The 26,595-nt window shown below is 45.9% G+C and overlaps 1 protein-coding gene across 1 annotated transcript in view; it reads left to right on the top strand.

Annotated features, from left to right (window-relative positions):
* The first annotated feature begins 5,727 nt into the window (after nucleotides 1–5,727).
* The window catches only part of RAB2A (RAB2A, member RAS oncogene family), an 80,212-nt gene continuing 59,344 nt past the window's right edge, over nucleotides 5,728–26,595 (top strand). The window contains exon 1 of the mRNA XM_065397736.1: nucleotides 5,728–6,033. Within this exon, the coding sequence (XP_065253808.1) occupies nucleotides 5,988–6,033 (46 nt within the window). The 5' untranslated portion in view covers nucleotides 5,728–5,987. The remainder of the gene's footprint in view (nucleotides 6,034–26,595) is intronic.

Below are 26,595 nucleotides of genomic sequence, written 5' to 3'. Positions count from 1 at the left end.
ATGTACTGCTTGTGTCACTTGTGTTTTCATATGGAGCTCTAAGTTCCCCAGGGCTGGGTTCCTCCAGCCGCAGAATCAGATGAATACATACACACACACACACACATTAACAGAGCGTGTCTGAGCAGACCAGGTCAGTCAGCACTCCCAAGCTGACCCCTTATATGTCCCTGGACTTAGCAGGCTGGGTCAAGCAGCACTTCCAAGCTGCCACCCTCATATGCCACGGGCACCGCACTGGAATAAAGTATGCCTGAGAAGACTGGGTCGAGCAGCACTTTCAAGTTGCCACCCTTATATGCCCCTGGACTCTGCAGGCTGGGTAGAGCAGCACTTCCAAGTTGCCATGCTCCTATGCCACAGGTTCAGCACGTCCCTATCCCCACTTTCACATTACAATTGTTCTGGTAGTAACCCACTTGATGAGCACACCCCACAGGGTTTTTGGGCACTACAGGGATCTTTAGCTTAGGTAAGAGGAGTGTTGCTGCAAAGCAAATGGGGAAGCCAAAAACACAAAAGAGAGAGAGAGAGAAGCATCCAGCTTAACCATAAAAGTTATTTATTGCCAGGTAATAACCATACAAGGAGAGCCAAACAAACAAACCAGTTACAATATTAAATCTATTTTAAATCTGATTACAAAAGTCAGGTTAAGAAAACTATACCTGATCACACAAGTTAGGGTTAGAAAGCTATACCTAGAGTAAAAAAAAAAACAGAGAGAGAGAGAGGGCGAGAGAGAGTTGGGTTCTCATGACTCCATGAAGCTTGAACCTGTCGGGGTTCCCAGATGGTGGTGGTAGCTGAGCATCCGGAGTGCGGGAGACAGGCAGAGCCCCCAGCACCATCAGTCAGGAGAAGGTGAAATCCCAATGGAACTGATGCAGATTTTGGATTCAGGCATCAGAACACTTACTTGAGCATGGGTCGGGATTTTTTGTAGGGAAACAACAATGGTTCAAGGGAGAACACTAGATTTGTTTATGGGTAAACTGATGGCTCAAGGTTGTTTTGTTCAGGCTAGACAATAGGAACCGATCATTCCTGGCTGTGGGCGGTGTTCCTTCAAGGAAGCTCACAATGCAATTAGGCAGCTTCAGTATTTTGGATACCAATAAACGATTTATTACTAGAATTGGTCTAATAACTACTGAGCTGGGTGTGTGCAGCATGGGTTCATTAACATCTGGACCAGAGATCCCCCATCATGCAGTGCTTCCCTGCTTTTCTGGGCCCAGAGTTCAGTGCGGTTCTTGCCTTGGAATTTCTGTTCTCCATTCTGTACGTTAATGGAGATGCCTCCATGTCCCATCTTCGATGCAAATGAGGCTAGGGGAGTTGCCTTAATCCTGTCACCCTTGTCCCATGGGTTTAGGTGTGTCTCCCACTGTCTTTTCATTGCTTTTTGTAAGTCTTTCTTCTGATCGGTTTTGGTTCAAGCAGAAGCTGGGGGAGGGGGTGTCCTTTGTGAGTCAGACAGGCTGGATACTGTGCCCTGGTTCCCCAAGAACACAAAGCTGACAGGTAACAGAGGGTTGGTCCCCTCCCCCCCCCACCAGCGGGAGTCCCAGACCACCTCTCCTAGCACCCGTGGCACCCCCGGACCACCCCTCACCACCCCCCGAGGACCCGTGGACAGGTCATGGGCCATGAATTTTTATTTACTGCCCATGACCTGTCCATGACTTTTACTAAAAATACCCATGACTAAAACATAGCCTTATTTATCATGCAGCAGATATAGCAGCAACATCAAAAGCAACAACCGTGAGCATATGGAGACCTTCTTGGCCCAAGGCTTCCAGCTTGCTGATGGAGAAACAGAAATTGATTGAAAATCTACCATTTGTAGGCTTTTACAAAGTTTAGCATTCTTTTTTAAATTTAGGTTACAAATGTTAAATATATATTAGTAAATGAAAATAGAAACTAAAAGGGTGGCCAGAACCAGGATAGTGGGGAAAGTAATAAAACAACAGCTAAGAGCTTCAAAAGAAAAATAAATATAAATAACATATAATATATAATTATGTAAATTTATATGGCTAATGTAATGTTATAGCAAATAAAAAGTGGAAGTTAAATCAAGCAAGGAATGTGCATTCCCATTGACCATGGAGTGTATACAATAAAAGGCATAAAAGAAAGGTAAACGAGACATGCTACTTTTAATTAAAATCCTATAAGGTTTCCAAAGAGAAGCCATGACAGTTTGTGTTTTCTTTTTCTGGCGGCAGTGTACTTTAAGAGCAAAAACAAACCCAGCAAATATAAGGAGTGAAGCCCAACCACCAAAATCCATCCAAATTCTATTTTCTTTTAATGGGTTATTAATTATGAATGATGAAGCTACTTTGAATGGTCCAGTAGCCATTCAAAAATGTGACAAAACCTCCAGCCATTGAAAAGTTCTGTTTAACTGCAGGGTAAAATAAATGTTACTAAGGGGGTAAAAACAAAACTATATGATGGAGTTCTATCTAATATAGTATTAATGGTGGTTCAAATGATTACAACTACTATGGTCTTGGGAATATGTTGCTGGGTAATGAACTTAAAAAAGAAAGCATAGAAAGACAGGAATATGATGCAAATGAAAGAAATGCTAATATAAATAAGAAAAAACAAAAGTAGTGGAATATAGGCATGGATTGACGTGAGTAATTGGACATGAGTGAGGCCCCATTTGTTGGGAGACAGGACTAAGAGGTAAATGAATCAGCAGGCTAGGATAAGGAGGAACACCCAGGGAACCATTTACAATATATAAGATAACAATGGACAACACAAGTCAGGAATGTAAAGATGAGGTAAAGAGTAAGTCATGCAGCAGCGGTGCGTGGACAGAGCATACTATACAGGAATTAGTTCCTACAAAATAACCAAGCCAATCCCAAAACACGTGATGCAATCTATAGTAAATACAATGCAATGTGTACATTTGGATAAAAGAAGAGGTTTGCTGTATAATTTTGGATCTGTGGTATACCCTGTATCCATCCCCTACACCTGAGCCTGGTCAACTCAAGTGTAGTTTAACTGTAGGCCAATAAAGGAACCTGACTGACAAGAATGGAGTTGAACTGAGTTCTTGGGGAACCGAGTGGAAGAGGTCTCAGGGGAACCCCAACACCATTCAAGGACCCAGATCTGTTCACTGGGAAAAACAAGTGAGTTTATGCAAAAGCTGAAGGACTCAAAAGTCATCTCTATTTTCTCAGTCTAAGAGATGGCCTAATATCATCAGAACCCAGATACTAGGCAGAAATACAAAGTCTTCCATAAACTACTATAATCCCATCAGCATCTTCTGCAGTTGGTACAAAATACCAGATTTATCAAACTGCCTGAGAGCCTCAAACTGACCATACAGACCCTTTCCTTTCCATAGCCTTTGGCAACCATCTTTCTTTCCCCCTTGTGACATGGAATGGAATTACTATGGACCCATGAACATTGAAAATCACAGAGAAGGATGTTGTTATTCACATCATGATGTCCCTTGCTGCCCCTTTTCAGGAATCCCTCTCATGAGATGACGCTAGGGGATATTTTATCCCTCTGTGATGCTGGCAAGCCAGATGTCAGTTCTTGCCCAGGCTGCAGGCATTAAGAACTGACTCATAGCTGGAGACCAGACCAGGTCACCTTTTATGTTAGTTTTCCTCAAAATAGGTATTAGCCTTATAAGAATGTATTTAGTGTTTAGACTCTATGAAAAACTTGTATGTTGCTGCATGTATTAATCTCACATAATATCTATATCCCATGGTATAAGGTAATATTTAAGTGTTTGCTCTGAAACTGTAAACCCCCATAGTCAGGAGAGAACCATTACCAAATGTGAAATACTAGTTTGCCACAAGAGGTGTTATCTCCGGCTCAACAAAAGAAGGCCCATAAACATCAGACAAACCATTGTGGAACATCAGAGGACAAAAGATTTTGTTGATTTCTCTCCCCCCCCCCCCGCCCCCGCCCCCATGCCCAATGAAGAGGAGATGTGCACATGAACTCATCCCATCACCTTGAATTCTGGGGGAAGGGAATAAAAATTCCTGACAAGCAGGAACTGCATCTTTTTTGGCTGTTTGAACTCTGAAGGGCCAGAGACTAAACTGAAGCCACAGATCCCCAGGGGTTGCCTCCTGGGTCTGCCCTAAAAGCCACTTTGAATAGATAAACCACTACAACTCTGTCACTCTTAAGATTTAAATGGTAACTCATTTGTGTTGATATGTTTACTTGTTTTAACCTGTAAATAACTCTCTTCTTCCTCTTTCCTCGTTAATAAGCCTTTAGATAGGTTATTACAGGATTTCTATAGGCATTGTCTTTGGTGCAGATCTAGAGGAGGAGTTCTCAAACTGGGGGGTCAGGACCCCTCAGTGGGTCACAAGAGTCTTACATGGGGGGTTGCGAGCTGTCAGCCTCCACTGCAAACCCCACTTTGCCGCCAGCATTTATAATATAATGGGGGGGGGGGCACACTCAGAGGCTTGCTATGTGAAAGGGGTCACCAGTAAAAAAGTTTGAGAATGACTGATCTAGAGTATCAGCTGATCTGGGGCAAGTGATTGGTCTCTTGGGACTGGAAGTAACCTAAATGTGGTGTGATTTTTGGTGTAAATGACCATTTATCACTAAATCCAGTTTTTATGGGTGGCAAACTAGACAGGAGAATGTAGCGACTGTCTGTGATGGTAAGATCGTTATAGTGATCCAGGAGTTCACATTTATTACTGGCTTGGTGAAACAAAACACACTACCAGTTTGGGGTGTCTGCCCTGATGTAGGCGCTCACATTTGTGAGCGACTCCAGATAGCACGACACCCTCCTCCACATAAAAGCCGTAGGAAAAAATCCAACTGCAAGACCAGGGTTCAACTCTTTACTTCCAGATAGCAAAATTTAAAAGAATGGCCACTTAGAGTATGCCTACACTACGTGTGCTATAGCAGCACAGCTGCAGCTACGCCACCGTAGTGTAGTCCATTGCTACAGCGCCAGAATTGGTTTTTCCATCACTGTAGTAAATCCACCCCCTTGAGGGGAAAAATTCGCCCAGCAGCCTAGCTGTGTGTACAGTGGGGGGTCGATCGCTCACCTACATCACGCAGGGCATAGAGTTTTCACAGCCCTGAGCGCTGGAGCTAGGTTGACCTAAGCTTTAGGTGTCGACCAGGCCATAGCGTGTAGCCACTCTGGGACAAGAACCATCTTTTTGGTCTGTGTTTGGCCAGCACGGCGGGGTCCTGGCCCACGTCCTAGGCCGCGGCAGCAATACAAACAACAATATCCCATAACGGATCTTAGCCGTCAGACCAAACAGTGACATTCCCGAGAGGGAGGGACACTGACATCCACGGCCCCTTCCCTGCACCCACGGGAGGGGGCTGCCACGCTCGTCCCATGCACAGCGCATGGCAGCGCCAGGTACGCCACAGGGCGGGAGGGCACCACAGCCTAGCTCCCGACCCCAGTCCCCGGATATGCCTCAGGGCACCTGCCTCAGTCACGGAGGCCCGCCCGAAGGATTCTCTCTTCCCTCGGGCACTGGGGGGAAGCCGCCCCAGGAGCTTTTCTCTCCTAGCCTCAGGCAGGGGCAGGACTCCTCGCGGGCGGGGCAGGGGTAAGAGCTGCCTGTCACACGGGCCCTCCCCAAGCATCGGCTGCCTCAGCGCTTCCGGGTCGGCGGGGGCGGGGCGGAGGAGGTTGCCTTGCGTGACGTTGCTGAAGGGTTCGGGCTGCTGCCGCCGCTGCCTGTTATTGTTCCTGCTCTTGCGGGTTGCCGCCTCCGGACGCTGAGCAGCTCGAGAGGGGGGGAAGCGCACGGAGCGCTTGAGAAGAGGGGTCAGTTGGTGGCCGCTAACGGTTTGGAACTCTCCGCAGCGCGAGCCCTGACAGCGGGGGTGGGGGGAGAGCGCGTGTCACTGAGGAGCGAGCGAGCGAGAGACCGAGAGGCGGCGGGGATTGGGCAGCCATGGCCTACGCGTATCTCTTCAAATATATCATCATTGGGGACACAGGTAAGAGGGTAGGGGAGCGGAGACCTGTACTGCGGAAATGGGGGAGGGTTGTGAGGCGGGGAGAGCGAGAGCGTCCGCGCTAAGCCCGACCCCGGCTGACCCATTTCCGCAGTGGTGGCGTCGCCGACGTGGTGACTTCCCCCGCCCTGCGCTCGGCAGAGGGCCCCGCCCGACGTGGCTTTGCCTGTGCTGATCAGCCCCGCACTCGGCTGTCCCAGCCCCGCAAGAGATCGCGGTGCCAGTCGCTGGGGCCTGCTGTCTGTCCGAGGCTTGTGCAGGGCCTGACTGCTCCGGGCCCGGCCCTTCGTGGTGTGGAGGCGGCCCGGCCGGGGTCAGGCCTGGGGCGCTGGGGACCCGAGTGCTAGGGGCGGGAAGGGTGTCACGCCGGAAACATACTACAGGGGAGCTGCCTTCCCGGGGCTCAGGTGTTGGCTGATGCTGTTCGGCTCCCAGGGGCCTTGCAGAAGCGTGTGGCAAGGCCCCTGCCCCAACGAGCCTCCATGTGCGAGAGCCAAGGCGCTTAAGGCCACTAGCCCCCCACATGCAGTGTAACTGCCGCACCAGGCCGCCATGGAAACCAGCCATTTAACCAGGCACGTTATTTTCTCCATCTCCAATAAGTGCCTAGTCCAGCTACTTGGAGGGAAGCTAAAATGCACCTCTGCTTCTGTCACCAAAGGTCCCTAATTATAGACTTCAAATGTTGCCTTCTGCCAGGTCACCGTCTGACTTGGTCCCTTTCTCTTGGTCAGGCACACCCTTGCTCCTTCCCATAGCCCAGTGGCCCCGCTGTGGCCAGTGTGGGTTCATCTCTAGCTTTGAGAGGCCTTAATATATGAGGCCGCTCTCTATGCTAGGGCTGAAAACAGCTAGCCACAGGTGTTAAAATCAAGCTTCCCAAGTTAATGTGCTTTCCTCCCCAGTGTAGGCAGGGCCTAAAGCTAATCAAAACGCCACAAAATTATTTGGTGTAAGGTATCATATTTTGATTTGATTTCACTATAGTCATGGCTAACTTTTAAAAAAAAAATCTATGGTGTATCTACCTGGCAAGATTTTCTTTGATATTTTAACAAACATGTAAGTGCTCTAAAATACTTTACCAAATATAAAAAGGCATTTAGACCAGGGATTCTCAAACTTTATTGCACTGCAACCCCCTTCTGACAATTAAAATTACTACACGACCCCAGAAGGGGGGACTGAAGCCTGAGCTCACCCGAGCCTGAGTCTGTTTTAACTTTAAATGCTGAATGTGGCACAATATGACAAAACTCTAAGATGGAGGAAAATACACATGTGACGGAAACAAGTTATTAATTTAAAACTATTTCTTATAATTTCAGTTTCAGGATTCAGAATTTCTGATGGAAGCTTATAAAGGAGACAAAATCATGGCTAAAATAAATTTGCTTTTAAAATGAGGGGTTCCGCCCGTAAAGGAAGGAGAGCCATATTTCTGTAAATGGCTAAAATAGGTTTATTGTGGAAAATCTTTTGTGAGTTTGTGGTGTTTAGACCTCTTGTGAACACTTCAAGAATTCTAGTATGGCATCAAGGAACTGGGTTATCTGCACTAGTATTTTCATACTGATCCAGAGATTATTTCAAGGATTTCCATGTAGAGTCTTCAGAGTTGGATGGTGATTCGGCAATTATTTTTCAATGTGCTGTAGAAAGAAAAGTTAAAGGAAGACATTATTGAACCCTATCAAAAGATTAAAATTAAGTTGCTCTCCATTGCTCATTACTTCATAACGGAAAGCAGGTTATGCAAGTAGTAACAAAAATGGTATGCAGTTATACCAAAACTGCATGTCTCTGATCTGAATCATCATGCCGAGTGCTTTTATTCACTTAAGTGCAGGTATCATAAGTGCTTTTAAAAAAAAAAATTAAATTGCAGCTACAGAAAATTGACTGTAAAACTGGCACTTCTTACTCAGCCGATCTCATCCGTTTGTGTTCTGCTTACTCTAGTGACTTCTTGCTTCTGTTAGCTTCAGACAGTAACAGCATTGGTAGAGTGATATGGATTCTGTTCTAGATCATATCTTAGACAGAATTGTTAATGTCCAGTTGCAGAGTTTCTGTTGTGGGTGAGGCACATGCCAAAAATAATATATCTAGGCTTTCAGATCCCAGGTTGTGTTTGAAGGACTGGGAGCTAGGAAAAGACAACGTATTTATAAAACTGAAAAGATTTTATCTGGAATAAGTGAGGCAGCAAGCATGGAACCCTATGATGTAATTTTTAGTCATTTTTCAAAAGAGATACTTAAAGTATCATTGCTTCTAAACAGCAATCACTAGAGGAAATGGGTCTCTATTTTACAGCATTCTAGAAATACTTAGATTCAGTTTTCAAATATGTTGAATTAGCTAGCAGTAGACCACGAACTGCGAAGCAGGTAGTAAAAGTTTAAGGTAAAATAAAAACATTGTACTTCTATATTAATGGATAACTAAGCGCTCTGTATAAGATTATTTCAATCAGACTTTTAAACTGGCAGGTGGTTATTAAATAGTGTTCTGTTTTAGTTGTTCTACATTTGAATCTGTGACACAGGATGCATCATGGACACATTAAACATAGACTAGTTTCTCTGCACTCCATGTCAATGCATGAGGGGCTTGATGCATTTTTAAAAGAAAACTATTGAACAGCTCCTTTTAACGTGCACATATTAAATCAGACCCGATTAAGATGAAGAAACTCCTTTTAAGTTTACATGTAACACAGGCGTCAAGTTCCTCATGTAGAAAGGTTATTTTCCTGATGGCAGTGACTTCATCTTACAGTGCATAATGTGTCATAGTGATTGATCATCTTACACTAACCCTTTCAAGGTTCTGTGGATACGTTGTGAATTCCTTCCCAATGTGGTGATGGAGTCCCATCTTATAGAGTCATTCATCCTGGAAAGGTACTTCTCCCCTCCCCCGCCATAAGCTTGAAGGTCCCTTCACTTTTATCAATAGGTTAATTGAAATCCTGGAGTCCACCCAACTTTTTAACATCAAATACAAAAAATAGGATTTCCTGTTACCAAGACAATCAGCAGCTGTTTACAGATGTTTCTATCTTTCTCTTGCAGCTTGACAGTTTTGTAACTTGAGCATCATGTCAAGCCTCATTCCATTTGGGGCTGTGAGAGGTTATACTATCTCTCTGCGTTCCAGATAAGTGACCAGGTTAGAAAGCATTGGGGGCCTCCTGGTTTCTATGCAAGGAAGCAAGAGTTAGCTAGGAGGATCATGCAACACCTAGAGCACATTAGCCTCACAGAAAGCCAGCCTGGAGCACAGGAGAGGAAGTGCAAGCTAATAAGGAGCTTGGGAGTATGGGTATCTCAGGTTATGTCTCACTACAGAACCCATACTGGCATAGCTGTGCGTGTGTAGCTCCTTAGTAAAGACGTGGCCCATGCCAACAAGAGTTTTCTGTTGGTGTAGAAATGTCATCGACCTCCCTGGATGACGTTTGCTACATTGACAAAAGTCCTCTACCATCAATATGACTGTGTCTACACTAGAGGTTTTGTCGGCATAGCTATGTTGGTCCAGGGTGTGGTTTTTTCACACCCCTGATGGACGTACCTGCTGACATAACTTTTAAGTGTAGACCAAGTTTCAGCAATTGTACTGGAAATCTACTTTTCATGAAGATAACACTAGTAATCTGGTTTTGTTTAAAGTCTGTTTAGTGTTTTTTATAAACTGTTTTGTTTGGTAGTCTTTGAAAGTTTTGTTTTCTCTCTTTCTAAAAGAGGCAATACAAAGACTGCTACCTGATTAAGTACTTTTTACTTGTTCAGAAGAGGAAAAGAAATGTTGTTTCAGCACATTTGAAGTTATACATACTATGGGACAGAGACCAAGAGAAGCAGAGACTGGGAGGAGGAAGTTGTTGTAGGCAGGCAGGAGAGTTTAGGGAACAAACCAAGACTGTTGCCTTGAATTCAGGGTCTGACTCTAGAACTGCAAGCTATAAGGTTAGTTGGAGTTTCCTTCTGCCCTCATTATTGAGGGACTACTGGGAGACTACTCAAGAACATGATTGAATATGCTTCAGCTGCCAGCCTCAAGTCTGTTCAGTAGATTTCAGTGATGCCAAGTAGTCGTCTCTTAGTATGTAACCAAGCATTATTGTTTAGATTTGGCTTATAAACAAGAGCTCAGGTTTACTTTTTTTCTTGGCAAGGTGTGTCCAAACTGTTGGTCTCTATCTTGAATTAATCAGGAACTCAGGATATCTCAAATGTTGCCCCCTTCAGGATGTGTCTTAACCAAATATGTATAACAACATTAAAATAATGTTATGGCAACAAAGTGAAGAGCACACCAATTAGGAAATAACAGAGTTAAGGCCTGTGCAATTTTAAATCTGCCCCTTTGTTTTTATGTATTATGATAGTAATTTATTACAAGATCAGATACTGTTTTTCCCCAGGACCTCTGCTTCATTTCACATACAAAATAACAGTGCTGAATGAATAAGACAGCTGTTCAATATTTTTTTTTGTCCTCATTGTTCCCTGTGGCCCCATGCATTATTATAGCATACCATCCAAACACTGCTGGGCCATATAGTTTGCTGCCTCACAAACACTAATGAATCTATTCTCGTGACACCCCTGTGAGGTCATGAAATGCAATCATCATTTTACAGATGCTTAAATGAGGCACAGGAAAATTGACTCCCACGTTGCATGGGGAGTCTGTTGCAGAGGCAGGGATAGAACATGTTTTTTCTGGGTTCCAGTCTAGCATATTATCCGTGGATTGTTCTCAACCTTTTGTATCCACAATACAACTGCAACAAATGTGGCAGGCATGCTCTGCATCTTGGAACAATTCACTATACAGCCCTGCCTAATTCTTGGTCTTATGTGATTATGTAATTAAAGATTGTGTCGTATATACATACAAGAGGGCAGAGTTAAGTTTGGGTAGGCCACCTTATCTTTGTTATGTCCTGACTTTTGACTGCTTCATTTTGCAAACTTAATGTTCATTTGAGGTCTTAGGGTAAACCCCACAAAATTTTCTACCCAATCTAGCTGTGCAGTTAATAAGGCAAAAGACTTTATCTTGTTCCTTGCACGCTTTTCTGCACCAATTCTCATTTGAGATCTGCATAGCTTCGTTCAAATTTGCTTAAACAATATTTGCGTAGAATGTTGACAAACCGCTAGGAGGTGGTTTGCGAACAGGGGCCACTAACAGGGAGTTTCAAGAGGGAGTTTGGAAGGGGAGTGGGAAGGGGGCAAGGTATACTTGCCAATCTTTAAAGCCTTTAAACTAAACTATAATCAAAACTTCATGATTTAAACAAAAACCCTATCATTAACCCAGGTAGCTGTAGGAGAGAATACAGGCAGAAGCCCAGCAGCAGAGTGGGGCTATCCTGTTTACTGCACTCAGTGTAGCATGTATGATTACCTACCGTGTAGCGTATGTGTGCATTCGGTGCAAGGAGCTCCTGGCCCTCAGAGACCGCGTACAGGCTTTGGAGGCCGGGGTGGCGGAACTGGAGGAGCTAAGGGAGGCAGAGGTATGTTGATGAGGCTTTCCGGGACACTGTAGATTTGTCCCAACTCCGGTCAGACAGCTCCTGCGCTGTTAAGGAGGATGAAAGGCTCAGGGAAGTGGAGCAGTCAACGGGAGTAGAGGGAAACCTTCCCATAGTTGGGACCCTCTTTCCAGATGATGTTGGGGTATCCTCTCGCACTGAGGTTACCTCTCCCGGGGGAGGGAACTTCAGTCATTAGGAAAAGGCAGGTGTTAGTAATGGGAGATTTGATCATTAGAAACATAGCTGGGTTTGTGATGACCGGGAGAACCGCATGGTGACTTGCCTGCCTGGTGAGAAAGTTGCGGATCTCTCGAGGCATCTAGATAGACTTATGTGTAGTGCTGGGGAGGAGCCGGTGGTCGTGGTACATGTAGGTACCAATGACATAGGGAAGGGTATGAGAGACGTCCTGGAGGCCAAATTTAGGCTGCTAGGAAAGAGACTGAAATCCAGGACCTCTATGGTAGCATTCTCAGAAATGCTTCCAGTTCCACGCGCAGGGCCAGGTAGGCAGGCAGAGCTTCAGAGTCTCAATGCGTGGATGAGACGATGGTGTAGAGAGGAGGGGTTTAGATTTATTAGAAACTGGGGAAACTTTTGGGATAGGGGGAGCCTGTACAGGAAGGATGGACTCCACCTAAACCAGAGTGGATCCAGACTGCTGGCACTTAGTTTAAAAACTGCTCTGCGACCTTTTTAATGTTAAGAGATGGGGAAAAGCCGATTGCTGCAGAGGAGCATGTGGATCGGAGAGAGACCTCTCTTAAGAGGAGAGTCTATTGATAGAGATTCTCTAGGTTTTAGTCAGGAGCAGAGGATGGAAGAGGATAAAGTATGGGCCAGATCAGACGAGAAACATTCACATAAAAAAGAATCTGACCCGTCAGAAAAGGGCAAACAAACAAACAGTGACAAGTTTTTTAAAGTGCTTGTACACAAATGCTAGAAGTCTAAATAATAAGATGGGTGAACTAGAGTGACTTGTGTTAAAGGAGGATATTGCTATAATAGGCATCACAGAAACCTGGTGGAGTGGGGACAATCAATGGGACACAGTCATTCCAGGGTACAAAATATATCGGAAGGACAGAACAGGTCGTGTGGTGGGGTGGGGGGCAGGGGGAGAGAGTGGCACTATATGTGAAAGAAAATGTAGAATCAAATGAAGTAAAAATCTTAAATGAATCCACATGTCCCATAGAATCTCTAGGGATAGTAATTCCATGCTCTAATAAGAATATAACAGTAGGGATCTACTATCGACCACCTGACCAGGACCGTGATAGTGATGATGAAATGCTAAGGGAGATTAGAGAGGCTATCAAAATAAAGAACTCAGTAATAGTGGGGGATTTCAATTATCCCCATATTGACTGGGTACATGTCACCTCAGGACGAAATGCAGAAACAAAATTTCTTGATACTTAAATGACTGCTTGTTCGAGCAGCTGGTACAGGCATCCACAAGGGGAGAGGCAATTGTCGATTTAGACCTGAGTGGAGCGCAAGATCTGGTCCAAGAGGTAACTATAACAGGACCGCTTGACAATAGTGACCATAATATAATAACATTTAACATTCCTGTGGTGGGAAGAACACCTCAACAGCCCAACACTGTGGCATTTAATTTCAGAAAGGGGAACCATGCAAAAATGAGGAGGTTAGTTAAACAGAAATTAAAAGGTACAGTGACTAGAGTGAAATCCCTGCAAGCTGCATGGGTACTTTTCAAAGACACCATAATAGAGGCTCAACTTAAATGTATACCCCAAATTAAAAAAACACAGTAAAAGACCTAAAAAAGAGCCACCGTGGCTTAACAACCATGTAAAAGAAGCAGTGAGAGATAAAAAGGCATCTTTTAAAAAGTGGAAGTCCAAGCCTAGTGAGGTAAATAGAAAGGAGCATAAACACTGCCAAATTAAGTGTAAAAATGTAATAAGAAAAGCCAAAAAAGAGTTTGAAGAACAGCTAGTCAAAAACTCAAAAGGTAATAACAAAATGTTTTTTAAGTACATCAGAAGCAGGAAGCCTGCTAAACAACCAGTGGGGCCCCTGGACGATTGAGATACAAAAGGAGCACTTAAAGACGATAAAGTCATTGTGGAGAAACGTAAATGAATTCTTTGCTTCGGTCTTCACGGCTTAGGATGTTAGGGAGATTCCCAAACCTGAGCCGTCCTTTGTAGATGACAAATCTGAGGAATTGTCACAGATTGAAGTGTCACTAGAGGAGGTTTTGGAATTAATTGATAAACTTAACAGGGACCAGATGGCATTCACCCAAGAGTTCTGAAAGAACTCAAATGTGAAATTGCGGAGCTATTAACTATGGTTTGTAATCTGTCCTTTAAATCAGCTTCTGTACCCAATGACTATAAGATAGCTAATGTAACGCCAATATTTAAAAAGGGCTCTAGAGGTGATACCGGCAATTACAGACCGGTAAGTTTAACATCAGTACCGGGCAAATTAGTTGCAACAATAGTAAAGAATAAAATTGTCAGACAAATAGAAGAACATAAATTGTTGGGCAAAAGTCAACATGGTTTCTGTAAAGGGAAATCATGTCTTACTAATCTATTAGAGTTCTTTGAAGGGGTCAACAAACATGTGGACAAGGGAGAAAATGAAATTTAATGTGGATAAATGTAAAGTAATGCACTTTGGAAAAAATAACCCCAACTATACATAAAGTATGATGGGGGCTAATTTAGCTACAACTAATCAGGAAAGAGAACTTGGTGTCATCGTGGATAGTTCTCTGAAGACGTCCACACAGTGTGCAGCAGCAGTCAAAAAAGCAAACAGGATGTTAGGAATCATTCAAAAAGGGATAGAGAATAAGAAGGAGAATATCTTGTTGCCCTTATATAAATCCACAGTATGCCCACATCTTGAATACTGCGTACAGATGTGGTCTCCGCATCTCAAAAAAGATATACACCTCTACCTCGATATAACGCTGTCCTCGGGAGCCAAAAAATCTTACTGCGTTATAGGTGAAACCACGTTATATCAAACTTGCTTTGATCCACTGGAGTGCGCAGTCCCGCCCCCCGGAGCACTGCTTTACCGCGTTGTATCCGAATTCATGTTATATCGGGTCACATTATATCGGGGTAGAGGTGTATTGGCATTAGAAAAGGTTCAGAGAAGGGCAACTAAAATGATTAGGGGTTTGGAATGGGTCCCATGTGAGGAGAGATTAAAGAGGCTAGGACTTTTCAGCTTGGAAAAGAGGAGACTAGGGGGGATATGATAGAGGTATATAAAATCAGGAGTGGTATGGAGAAAGTGAATAAGGAAAAGTTATTTACTTGTTCCCATAATATAAGATCTAGGGGCCACCAAATGAAATTAATGGGCAGCAGGTTTAAAACAAATAAAAAGAAGTTTTTCACACAGCATACAGGCAGCCTGTGGAACTCCTTGCCTGAGGAGGTTGTGAAGGCTAGGACTATAACAGGGTTTAAAAGAGAACTAGATAAATTCATGGAGGTTAAGTCCATTAATGGCTATTAGCCAGGATGGGTAAGGAATGGTGTCCCTAGCCTCTGTTTGTCAAAGGATGGAGATGGATGGCAGGAGAGAGATCACTTGATTATTACCTGTTAGGTTCACTCCCTCTGGGGCACCTGGCATTGGCCATTGTCGGAAGACAGGATACTGGGCTGGATGGACCTTTGGTCTGACCCATTATGGCCATTCTTATGTTCTTATGTGTATTATAAAATCTAGTGCAGTGGTGAGCAGCTTGTGATGGGCTTTGAGACATTTTGCTGATGTTGACCGTCCGCTGGCACGTCTCCCTGCAGCTCCCAGTGGCCGCGGTTCGCCATTCCTGGCCAATAGGAGATGCGGGAAGCAGCGGCCAGCACGTACCTGCCACTGGGAGCTGCAGGGGGCTGTGCCTGCGGACAGTCAACGTCAGCAAAATGTCTCGTGGCCCTCAATGAGATTACCCTGATGGGCTGCAGGTTTCCCACCACTTATCTAGTGAGTATGTGCAACATCCTTCTTAAAAACCTTTATGATTTTCAAAAATCACAGTTCACTTTTCCCGGACAACAGAAAGGCATATATGCCCCATAGACCGTCTTATACAAATTCAGTTTTTTTTTTTTTTCAAATTGCCAAGTCACTATAGCTGTTCCCCCTCCCCACCCCCCCACCCCAAAAAGTATCGATCGATCTATCTATAGAATATGGTATATTTTTACTTTACTTTTGTTCAAACTTTGATTTTTTTTTTTTTTTTAATTATAAGCAGTTGAAAATGTAAGTGATCCCTCAGAATAGAAACGCTTGTGCAACTTTAATTATGTGTGTCACTTACTAACATAAATGCTGATAATGAGAGGAAGGACTGTCTTGTAGTTAAGACTCTGGGCTGGGACTCGGGAGATCTGTGTTCAGTTCCTGGCTCTGCTACAGACTCAGTGTGTGACCTTGGATAAGTCACTCAAATCTCAGTGTCTGTTTCCTATCTATAAAAATACTTTTTTCCCCATCTTTTGTCTTGTCCATCTACGGGGTAGCAACTGTTTTTTACTCTGCATCTGAATAGTGCCTAGCATAATGGGGCCTGATCTAAGCTGGGGCATCTAGGCGTAACTGTAGCAAAGTAATTATTAACGTAGTGTAGACTTTAATCTTGAGGATGAGGAATCCACTGAAATTGGTTTATTTTCTTGAGAGAAGAGAATTACTTGTATATCTTTAGAGAAGAAATGCTTCATTTCTGTGGATTTCCACTTGTCCAGTGTCCTTTCCATAGAGTTGATGGTATTGTTACTCCTGGGGGAATTCTGCACCACTGTGCGCGTGCAGAAACTCTGCCCCGCTCCGCATAGATGCTCTTTGCTTCCCTGCAGAAAAATGGTTTCTGTGGGGAAGCAAAGAGAAGCTGCAACAGTGCTCATTCACCCCTGCCGAGCAGCACAGGCAGGAGAGAGATAAGTCACTGTGGGGGAGGGAAGGAAGGGGGTTCTGTGGATGCCTCAGCTGCCCAGGGACATTAGTCCCAGCTGAGGGGAGAGGGAGAGGGGGAGGACGACGTTAGAAATGGAGTTCCCCCTCCCCTGCACAGAGCAGCCGGGCTGGGTCAGATCAACTCCAGAAACCTCCCCCGGCTGCAGGAAGCCCCCACCCCCTCTGTACCAAAAATACCATATCATACCGTTGGCGGGGAACGGCGAACAGCAGCCACTGGGAGCTGCGGGCAGCCGTGCCTGTGGACGGTCAATGTAAACAAACTGTCTTGCGGCCAGAACAGGTTGCCCACCACTGATATACATCATAAACAAAAAAGGGCAGACACCTAAAAGGCAGTTTTTTAAGTGTTTTCTGCTTGTTTTACATTGTAAATTTAGGTACAGTGTAGTCTAGAATACTCTGACTGGAGAGCTAGTCAGATGTCTCCACAAGAGCCAAGAGTGGAAACAGCAGTTGAGGGAAAGAGATTTTTAGTCAGACTTTAACATTTTGTTTTTTTATTTTTTTAACACTTACTTGATTGAATGACTAATATGGTAAAAAAGGAAGTCTTGGCTGAAGATTCAGCACACTTGCCCTTTTAGTTGAGGTGGCAGAACAAATGATGTCTCCAAGGCTTCCATCAAAACAAGTAGGGCCCCCTCCTCCCACCAACCTTTCATGTTTTCTTTATACTTCAGAGAAACACATGGAATGGGGGGAGGATACGTCACCTCTAAAATTTCCTGTCATTAAAATGGAATGACTATGTTGATAACTCATTTACTTTTCACTATTTATGCTGTTGGTGTTTTGCCTTTCAATCAGTTTGACAATAAAAACGCACGCTAGTAGTTTCACATTCTTGTCTTTATGGGATAGATTACAGACACTCCCCGGGTTACGCAAACGTGATTTACACAAATCCGCACTTATGGAATAAGTTCCCTAAGCTTTTTTTTGTGTGTGTGCGTAATTGTCGGGTATACGTTCCCGACTTACGCAAAATTCAACTTACGCAAGGTGTTCCAGAACAGAATGCTTGCGTAAGTCGGGGAGCGTCTGTAATGCTACAATGTTTAGATTACATTCAAGGCATGGCATTCTGATATTTTCTATCTTAGTTTCTCTTTCCTAAATGGTTCCTAATATTGTTAGTTTTTTTGACTGCTGCTGGATATTGAGCAGATGTTCTCCGAGAACTATCCATGATGACTCCAAGATCTTTCTTGAGTGGTAGCAGCTAATTTAGAACCCATCATTTTGTATGTATAGTTTGGTTTGTTTTCCAGTGTGCACTACTATGCACTTATCAACACTGAATTTCATCTGCCATTTTGTTGCCCAGTCAGCCAGTTTTGTGAGATCCTTTTGTAATTATTCGCAGTCAGCTTTGGACTTAATGATCTTGAATAAGTTAGTGTCATCTGCACTGTTTACTCTTTTTCCAGATCATTTATGAACATGTTGAACAGCACTGGTCCCAATACAGATCCCATTTATCACTTTGTAGTTTAAAAACGGACCATTTGTTCCTACACTCTCTTTCCTATCTTTTAACCAGTTACTGATCCATGAGAGGACCTTCTATCTTGTCCCATGACTGCTTACTTTGTTTAAGAGCTTTTGGTGTGGGACCTTATGACAGGTTTTCTGAAAGTCCAGGTACATTATATCAATTGAATCACACCTGTTGACACTCTCAAAGAATTCTATTAGATTAGTGAGGCATGATTTCCCTTTACAAAAGCCATGTTGACTCTTCCCCAACATATCATGTTAATCTATGTGTCTGATAATTCTGTGTACTGTAGTTTCAGCTAATTTGCTTGTTACTGAAGTTAGGCCTACTGGCCTGTGATTGCCAGAATTGCCTCTGGAGCCTTTTTTAAAAACCGGAATTACATTAGTTATCTGCTGGTCATCTGGTACAAGGGCTGATTTAAACAATAGGTTATATAACATAGTTGTTAGTTCTGTGATTTCACATTTGAGTTCCTTCAGAACTCTTGGGTGGATACTATCTGGTCCTGGTGACTCATTACTGTTTAATCATTTTGTTCCAAAATTTCCTGTATTGACACCTCAATTTGGGACAGTTCCTCAGGATTGTCTCTTAAAAAGAATGGTTCAGGTATGGGAATCTCTCTCACATACTCTGCAATGAAGACCGATGCAAAGATTTCATTTAGCTTCTCAATGGCCTTGTCTTCCTTAAGTTCTCCGTTAGCACCTTTATCGTCCAGTGCCCCCACTGATTGTTTGGCAGGCTTCCTGCTTCTGGTGTACTTCAAAAGTTATTTTTTTTTGTTTTTAGTTTTCGTGTCTTTTGCTATTTGCTCCTCAAATTCTTCTTTGGCCTGCCTAATTATACTTTTATGCTTGACTTGCCAGGGTTTGTTCCTTTCTATTTTCCTCAGTAGTATTTAATTTTAAATTTTTAAAGGATACCTTTTTGCCTTTAATCGCCTTGTTTACTCTGTTGTTTAGCTATGATTGCATTTTTTTGCTGCTCTTACTGGTTTTTTTTTTTTTATTATTTGGGGTATGTGTTTAGTTTGAGCCTATATTTTAAATAGTTTCCTTGCACGCATTTCACTCTTGTGATTGTTTGATGTGATTTTTGACAGTTTCACTGCTGTCCACAGGGTTTTGAATAGCAAGAGTGGAACTAACCGGAGTTTTGTTAGGGCACGTCTACACTGGCAAAGTTACAGTGCCACTCAAGAGAGCGCAGAAGGAAAATCGCTGTTATGTTTTCACACTGACAGCTGCCTGCGCAATAGCGTGTTCACTCTTGCAGCACTATTCGGAGTGGTGCACTCTGGGCAGCTATCCCACAGAGCACCTCTTTCTCTTTTGCTGCTAAGAGTTGTGGGAAGGTGGAGGGGGTCACGGGGCATCCTGGGTCCTGTCCCAATGCCCCGTGATGCATTGCTTCGCATCCCAGCAATCCCTGTGCTTCCGTCTGCATTTGGCGCCAATTTTCAACGGTTTGTGTACTGCGCACCCTGCCTCTTTCGGGCTGCAGGAATAGATCGCGAACAACTGATCAGTATGCTGCTCGCTCTGATCAACACGTCACGAGTGGCAATGGAGTTATTCCTTAAACTACAAAAGCAAGAGGAGTGTGACATTGATCTCGCCACACGTAGCAGCTATGACACAAGATTGCTCGTGACATTCACGGAGGTGCTGACCACAGTGGAATGCCGCTTTGGGGCTTGGGAAACAAGGACTGAATGGTAGGATCACATGGTGATGCACATCTGGGATGACGAGCAGTGGCTGCAGAACTTTCACATGATGAGCTCGCCCCAGCCCTGCGGTGCTAGGACATGAGAATGAGAACTGCCCTGTCGCTGGAGAAGCGCGTGGCGATTGCACTGTGGAAGGTGGCTACTCCAGACTCCTACCGATCGGTCGCTAACCAGTTAGGAGTGGGAAAGTCAACCATTGACGTCGTGTTGATGGAAGTGTGCAGGGCCATTAATCGCATCCTGCTCCAAAAGACCGTGACTCTGGGCAGTGTGCATGACATTGTGGATGGCTTTGTACAGATGGGCTTCCCTAACCGCGGAGAGGCGATAGATGGCACGCACATTCCAATTCTGGCACCAGATCACCTAGCCACGGAGTACATTAATCGCAAGGGGTATTTCTCAATGGTTCTCCAGGCACTTGTGGATCACCGTGGGCATTTCACAGACATTAACGCAGGCTGGTCCGGAAAGGTGTATGACGCACGCATCTTTCGGAACAGTGGTCTGTTCAAGAAGCTGCAAGCAGGGACTTCCTTCCCAGACCAGAAGATCTCGTAGGGCAGGGGCGGGCAAACTTTTTGGCCTGAGGGCCCCATTGGGTTTCCAAAATTGTATGGAGGACTGGTTAGGGGAGGCTGTGCCTCCCCAAACAGCCAGGTGTGGCCTGGCCCCGCCCCCTATCCGACTGCTTCTTGCCCCCTGACATCCCCCCCGGAACCCCTGCCCCCCCCGCTCCCTGTCCCCTGACCACTCCTGGAACCCCTGTCCCTGACTACCCCTACCCCCATTCAACACCCCTGTTCCCTGCCCTCGGACCGCCCGACCCCTATCCACACCCCCAACCCGTGACCATCACCCCAAACTTCCCTGCCCTCTATCCAACCCCTACGCTCCCTGCCCCCTTACTGCGCTGCCTGGAGCACCGGTGGCTGGCGGCGCTACAGCCGCACTGCCCGGCTGGAGCGAGCCACGCCACCGTGCAGCACAGAGCACCGGGTCAGGCCGCGGCTCTGCAGCTGCACTGCCCGGCAAGAGGTCGCAGCCCTGCCTCCCAGAGCATTGCGCTGGTGGCGCAGTGAGCTGAGGCTGCAGGGGGAGGGGCCAGGGACTAGCCTCCTGGGCCAGGAGCTCAGGGGCCGGACAGGAGGGTCCTGCAGGCCGTAGTTTGCCCACCTCTGCAGTAGGGGAAGTCGAAATGCCCATTGTGATCCTCGGAGACCCCACCTACCCCTTAATGCTGTGGCTTACGAAGCCATACATGAGGCAACTTGACAGCAGCAAGAAGTGGTTCAACAACAGGCTGCGCAAGTGCAGAATGACTGTTGAGTGTGCATTTGGCCGTTTAAAAGCCCACTGGCGATACCTGTATGGGAAGCTGGACGTGGCCAATGACGATATTCCCGTGCTTATAGCCGCGTGCCATACACTTCATAATATTTGTGAAGGGATGGGTGAAAGCTTCACTCAGGGCTCGACCGCAGAGGCTCAGCGCCTGGAGGCTGAGTTTGAACGGACAGAGACCAGGGCTATTAGAGGGGCACAGTGTGGGGCCATAAGGAACAGGGATGCCTTGAGGCAGCAATTTGAAGCTAAAAGCCACTGATATTGGTTGCAATGCTCAGGATTGCAGTGTTTGTAATGCTAGGAGGTGATTGGTGCACATGATGCAAGAAGGGGGCTTAACATTCTTATATGTTGCTTTGCAGTGTTCTTTTTGCTTTCACTTAATAGAATAAAGATTGTTTTCAAACAAACACAATTCTTTTATTGAAAGACAACAACCAGAGGAGAGAGTTAAATTAAAACAATGATCAGCAACGAGGGGGATGGGGGAAGGGAAGGTCTTAAGAGGAGGAGGGGTCCGGGACGGCTACAGATTTGTGTATGTCCAGGGATCATACTCAACCTTCTCCTTTGGAGTACAATGCAGTGAGTGCTGTACTTGAGCAGGGCCAAACTGCAGAGGGATGGCTGTTGAGTGCAGTGGGTAGTGGGAGTCTACAGTGCTGGACTGTGAGGAGGGAGGAGTGGAATGCTGTGGGTAGAGAGTGGAGCCAGGAGGTTGATAATAGTGTGTGGGGTGCGTGGGAAAGAGTTTTGCGGCAGCGGCTGCAGGGGAGGGCGGATGCGGAGCTGCTCGGTTTGAAGAGCTAGTATCATAGAATATCAGGGTTGGAAGGGACCTCAGGAGGTCATCTAGTCCAACCCCCTGCTTAAAGCAGGACCAATCCCCAACTAAATCATCCCAGCCAGGGCTTTGTCAAGCCTGACCTTAAAAACCTCTAAGGAAGGAGATTCCATCACCTCCTAGGTAACTCATTCCAGTGCTTCACCACCCTCCTAATGAAAAAGTTTTTCCTAATATCCAACCTGAACCTCCCCCACTGCAACTTGAGACCGTTACTCCTTGTTCTGTCATCTGGTACCACTGAGAACAGTCTAGATCCATCCTCTTTGGAACCCCCTTTCAGGTAGTTGAAAGCAGCTATCAAATCCCCCCTCATTCTTCTCTTCTGCAGACTAAGCAATCCCAGTTCCCTCAGCCTCTCCTCATAAGTCGTGCTCCAGCCCCCTAGTCATTTTTGTTGCCCTCCGCTGGACTATTTCCAATTTTTCCACATCCTTCTTGTAGTTTTGGGCCCCAAACTGGACACAGTACTCCAGATGAGGCCTCACCAATGCAGAATAGAGAGGAATGATCACGTCCCTTGATCTGCTGGCAATGCCCCTACTTATACAGCCCAAAATGCTGTTAGCCTTCTTGGCAACAAGGGCACGCTGTTTACTCATATCCAGCTTCTCATCCACTGTAACCCCTAGGTGCTTTTCTGCAGAACTGCTCCCTAGCCGTTTGGTCCCTAGTCTGTAGCAGTGCATGGGATTCTTCCGTCTTAAGTGCAGGACTCTGCACTTGTCCTTATTGAACCTTGTTAGATTTCTTTTGGCCCAATCCTCTAATTTGTCTAGGTCCCTCTGTATCCTATCTCTACCCTCCAGCATATCTACCACTCCTCCCAATTCAGTGTCATCTGCAAACTTGCTGAGGGTGCAGTCCATGCCATCTTCCAGCTCATTAATGAAGATATTGAACAAAACCGGCCCCAGGACCGACCCTTGGGGCACGCCGTTTGATACCGGCTGCCAACTAGACATGGAGCCATTGATCACTACCCGTTGAGCCCGACGATTTAGCGAACTTTCTATCCACCTTTTAGTCCATCCAGCCCATACTTCTTTAACTTGCTGGCAAGAATACTGTGGGAGACACTAACAAAAGCATTGATAAAGTCAAGGAATAACACGTCCACTGCTTTCCCCTTATCCACAGAGCCAGTTATCTTGTCATAGAAGGCAATTAGGTTAGTCAGGTATGACTTGCCCTTGGTGAATCCATGCTGACTGTTCCTGATCCCTTTCCTCTCCTCTAAGTGCTTCAGAATTGATTCCTTGAGGACCTGCTCCATGATTTTTCCAGGGACTGAGATGAGGCTGACTGGCCTGTAGTTCCCCGGATCCTCCTCCTTCCCTTTTTTAAAGATGGGCACTACATTAGCCTTTTTCCAGTCATCCGGGACCTCCCCTGATCACCATGAGTTTTCAAAGATAATGGCTAATGGCTCTGCAATCATATCCGCTAACTCCGTTAGCACCCTCGGATGCAGCGCATCCAGCCCCGTGGACTTGTGCTTGTCCAGCTTTTCTAAATAGTCCCGAACCACTTCTTTCTCCACAGAGGGCTGGTCACCTTTTTCCTTATGCTGTGCTGCCCAGTGCAGTAGTGCGAGAGCTGACCTTGTTCGTGAAGACAGAGGCAAAAAAAGCATTGAGTACATTAGCTTTTTCCACATCCTCTGTCAGTAGGTTGCCTCCCTCATTCAGTAAGGGGCCCACGCTTTCCTTGACTTTCTTCTTATTGCTTACATACCTGAAGCAACCCTTCTTATTACTCTTAACATCTCTTGCTAGCTGCAACTCCAAATGTGCTTTGTCCTTCCTGATTTCACTCCTGCATGCCTGAGCAATATTTTTATACTCCTCCTTGGTCATTTGTCCAGTCTTCCACTTCTTGTAAGCGTCTTTTTTGTGCTTAAGATCAGCAAGGATTTCACTGTTAAGCCAAGCTGGCCGCCTGCCATATTTACTATTCTTTCTACACATCGGAATGGTTTGTTCCTGCAACCTCAATAAGGATTCTTTAAAATACAGCCAGTTCTCCTGGACTCCTTCCCCCCTCGTGTTATTCTCCCAGGGGATCCTGCCCATCTGTTCCCTGAGGGAGTCAAAGTCTGCATTTCTGAAGTCCAGGGTCTGTATTCTGCTGCTCTCCTTTCTTCCTTGTGTCAGGATCCTGAACTCGACCATCTCATGGTCACTACCTCCCAGGTTCCCGTCCACTTTTGCTTCCCCTACTAATTCTTCGCTGTTTGTGAGCAGCAGGTCAAGAAGAGCTCTGCCCCTAGTTGGTTCCTCCAGCACTTGCACCAGGAAATTGTCCCCTACATTTTCCAAAAACTTCCTGGACTGTTTGTGTATTGCTCTCCCAGCAGAGATCAGGGTGATTGAAGTCTCCCATGAGAACCAAGCCTCTGATCTAGTAACTTCTGTTAGTTGCCGGAAGAAAGCCTCGTCCACCTCATCCCCCTGGTCTGGTGGTCTATAGCAGACTCCCACCACGACATCACCCTTGTTGCTCACACTTCTAAACTTAATCCAGAGACTCTCCGGCTTTTCTGCAGTTTCATACCAGAGCTCTGAGCAGTCATACTGCTCTCTTACATACAGTGCAAGTCCCCCACCTTTTCTGCCCTGCCTGTCCTTCCTGAACAGTTTATATCCATCCATGACAGTACTCCAGTCATGTGAGTTATCCCACCAAGTCTCTGTTATTCCAATCACATCATAGTTCCTTGAATGTGCCAGGACTTCCAGTTCTCCCTGCTTGTTTCCCAGACTTCTTGCATTTGTGTATAGGCGCTTACGATAACTTGCTGATCGTCCCGCTTTCTCAGTATGAGTCAGGAGTCCTCCCCTCTTGCACTCTCCTGCTCGTGCTTCCTCCCGGTATCCCACTTCCCCACCTACCTCAGGGCTTTGGTCTCCTTTCCCCGGTGAACCTAGTTTAAAGCCGTCCTCACTAGGTTAGCCAGCCTGCTTGTGAAGATGCTGTTCCCTCTCTTCATTAGGTGGAGCCCGTCTCTGCCTAGCATTCCTTCTTGGAACACCATCCCATGGTCAAAGAATCCAAAGCCTTCTCTCCAACACCACCTGCGTAGCTATTCGTTGACTTCCACAATTCGACAGTCTCTACCCAGGCCTTTTCCTTCCACAGGGAGGATGGACGAGAACACCACTTGCCCCTCAAACTCCTTTATCCTTCTTCCCAGAGCTATGTAGTCTGCAGTGATCTGCTCAAGTTCATTCTTGGCAGTATCATTGGTGCCCACGTGGAGAAGCAGGAAGGCGTAGCAATCTGAGGGCTTGATGAGTCTCGGCAGTCTCTCCGTCACATCGTGAATCCTAGCTCCTGGCAAGCAGCACGCTTCTCGGCTGAAGCGTGTCCACTTGGCGCTCCATAACGTTTAAGAGCCGCTCTGTGGCTTCTTTCTAGTGTTCCACGTTCTACTTTTGGTCCCTCTTCTCGCTGTCCCGCCACTCCTTCAACTCCTTTTTCTTGGTGGCGGAGTGCATCATAACCTCACGGAGAAAGCCCTCCTTAGTTCTTTCTGGCCGCTTTCTAATTCTGCACAGCCATTCTGCTGCCGATAACAAAGAGGGAGGCTCGGCTCCCAAGGTCATCTCTGTGAAGTTTAAATGCAACATTTTACAGAAGCAATATTGTTTGCAACACAGAAAACACAGATTCAGTGCTTTAAAGCACAGCCAGTACTCTCACACCTGTCACTAACTGGCTGACCCCAGGCAAGCACACATGAGCCACAAGACCCCCAAAATGGTGAGTAGCCGCAGGGGCAGTGTAAATCACTCTTCCTGTACCCTGCTGTACACTGGGCACGTGGCTCTTGGGGAGAGCCAGCACTGTAGGGGGGGCCTAATAATCATTCCTGTTCACACACTTTCCACAGGAGATGATCATTATGGAAGATATCTCGCTGCTGAGGGTGAGCAGGGAATCAAGGGGAGGGTCTTCTCCAAGCCTCCGGCTTCCGCCCTGGCACCTATGTGGCTCTCCTGTGTACAGCAACTGTTCTCCCATCTGTCCCCCGTGATGGCACAGTGACGCGGGAAAGTTACCGTTAATGGGGCAAGAAACAAAGCAGCACGGCCGAGGAATCTGTGGCAGCGGATTGCCCAGTATCTCCGCAGGAGTTTCCTGGAGATCTTTAAGGGAGATTCCCGTGAAGTGAGGGAGTCTATCAACAGCCTGTTTTGCCACTCAGACTGTGCATGCGGTGGGATACAAGCCTGCTTTCTGCAACCCTCCTACCCCCAACAACTTGCTTCAGCAATTCACAAAATCAGATCCACTTACCAGAAGCCTCCTTTCCTGTTCGCACTTCGTCAAGATCCGACTGCTGTAAGTGGCTAGGCTCCTCCGGGGTAGAAAAGAGCTCCTGGTTGCATGCATCTCTGGCCTGCGAGTCATCCTCTGCCTCTGGGTCCTCTTCTCTCTCTTCATCCAAGATTTCCTCCTCCTGGCTCGGTCCATTCTCAACTGGCACGCAAGCCAGCAAAGTATCCACAGGGTCCTTCGCAGTGGAGGTGGGGTCGCCACCGAGTATCGTG

This window comes from Emys orbicularis, chromosome 2 (assembly GCF_028017835.1).
Source record: "Emys orbicularis isolate rEmyOrb1 chromosome 2, rEmyOrb1.hap1, whole genome shotgun sequence".
Classification (NCBI taxonomy): domain Eukaryota; kingdom Metazoa; phylum Chordata; order Testudines; family Emydidae; genus Emys; species Emys orbicularis.
This window is presented reverse-complemented; position numbering and strand designations above follow the sequence as displayed.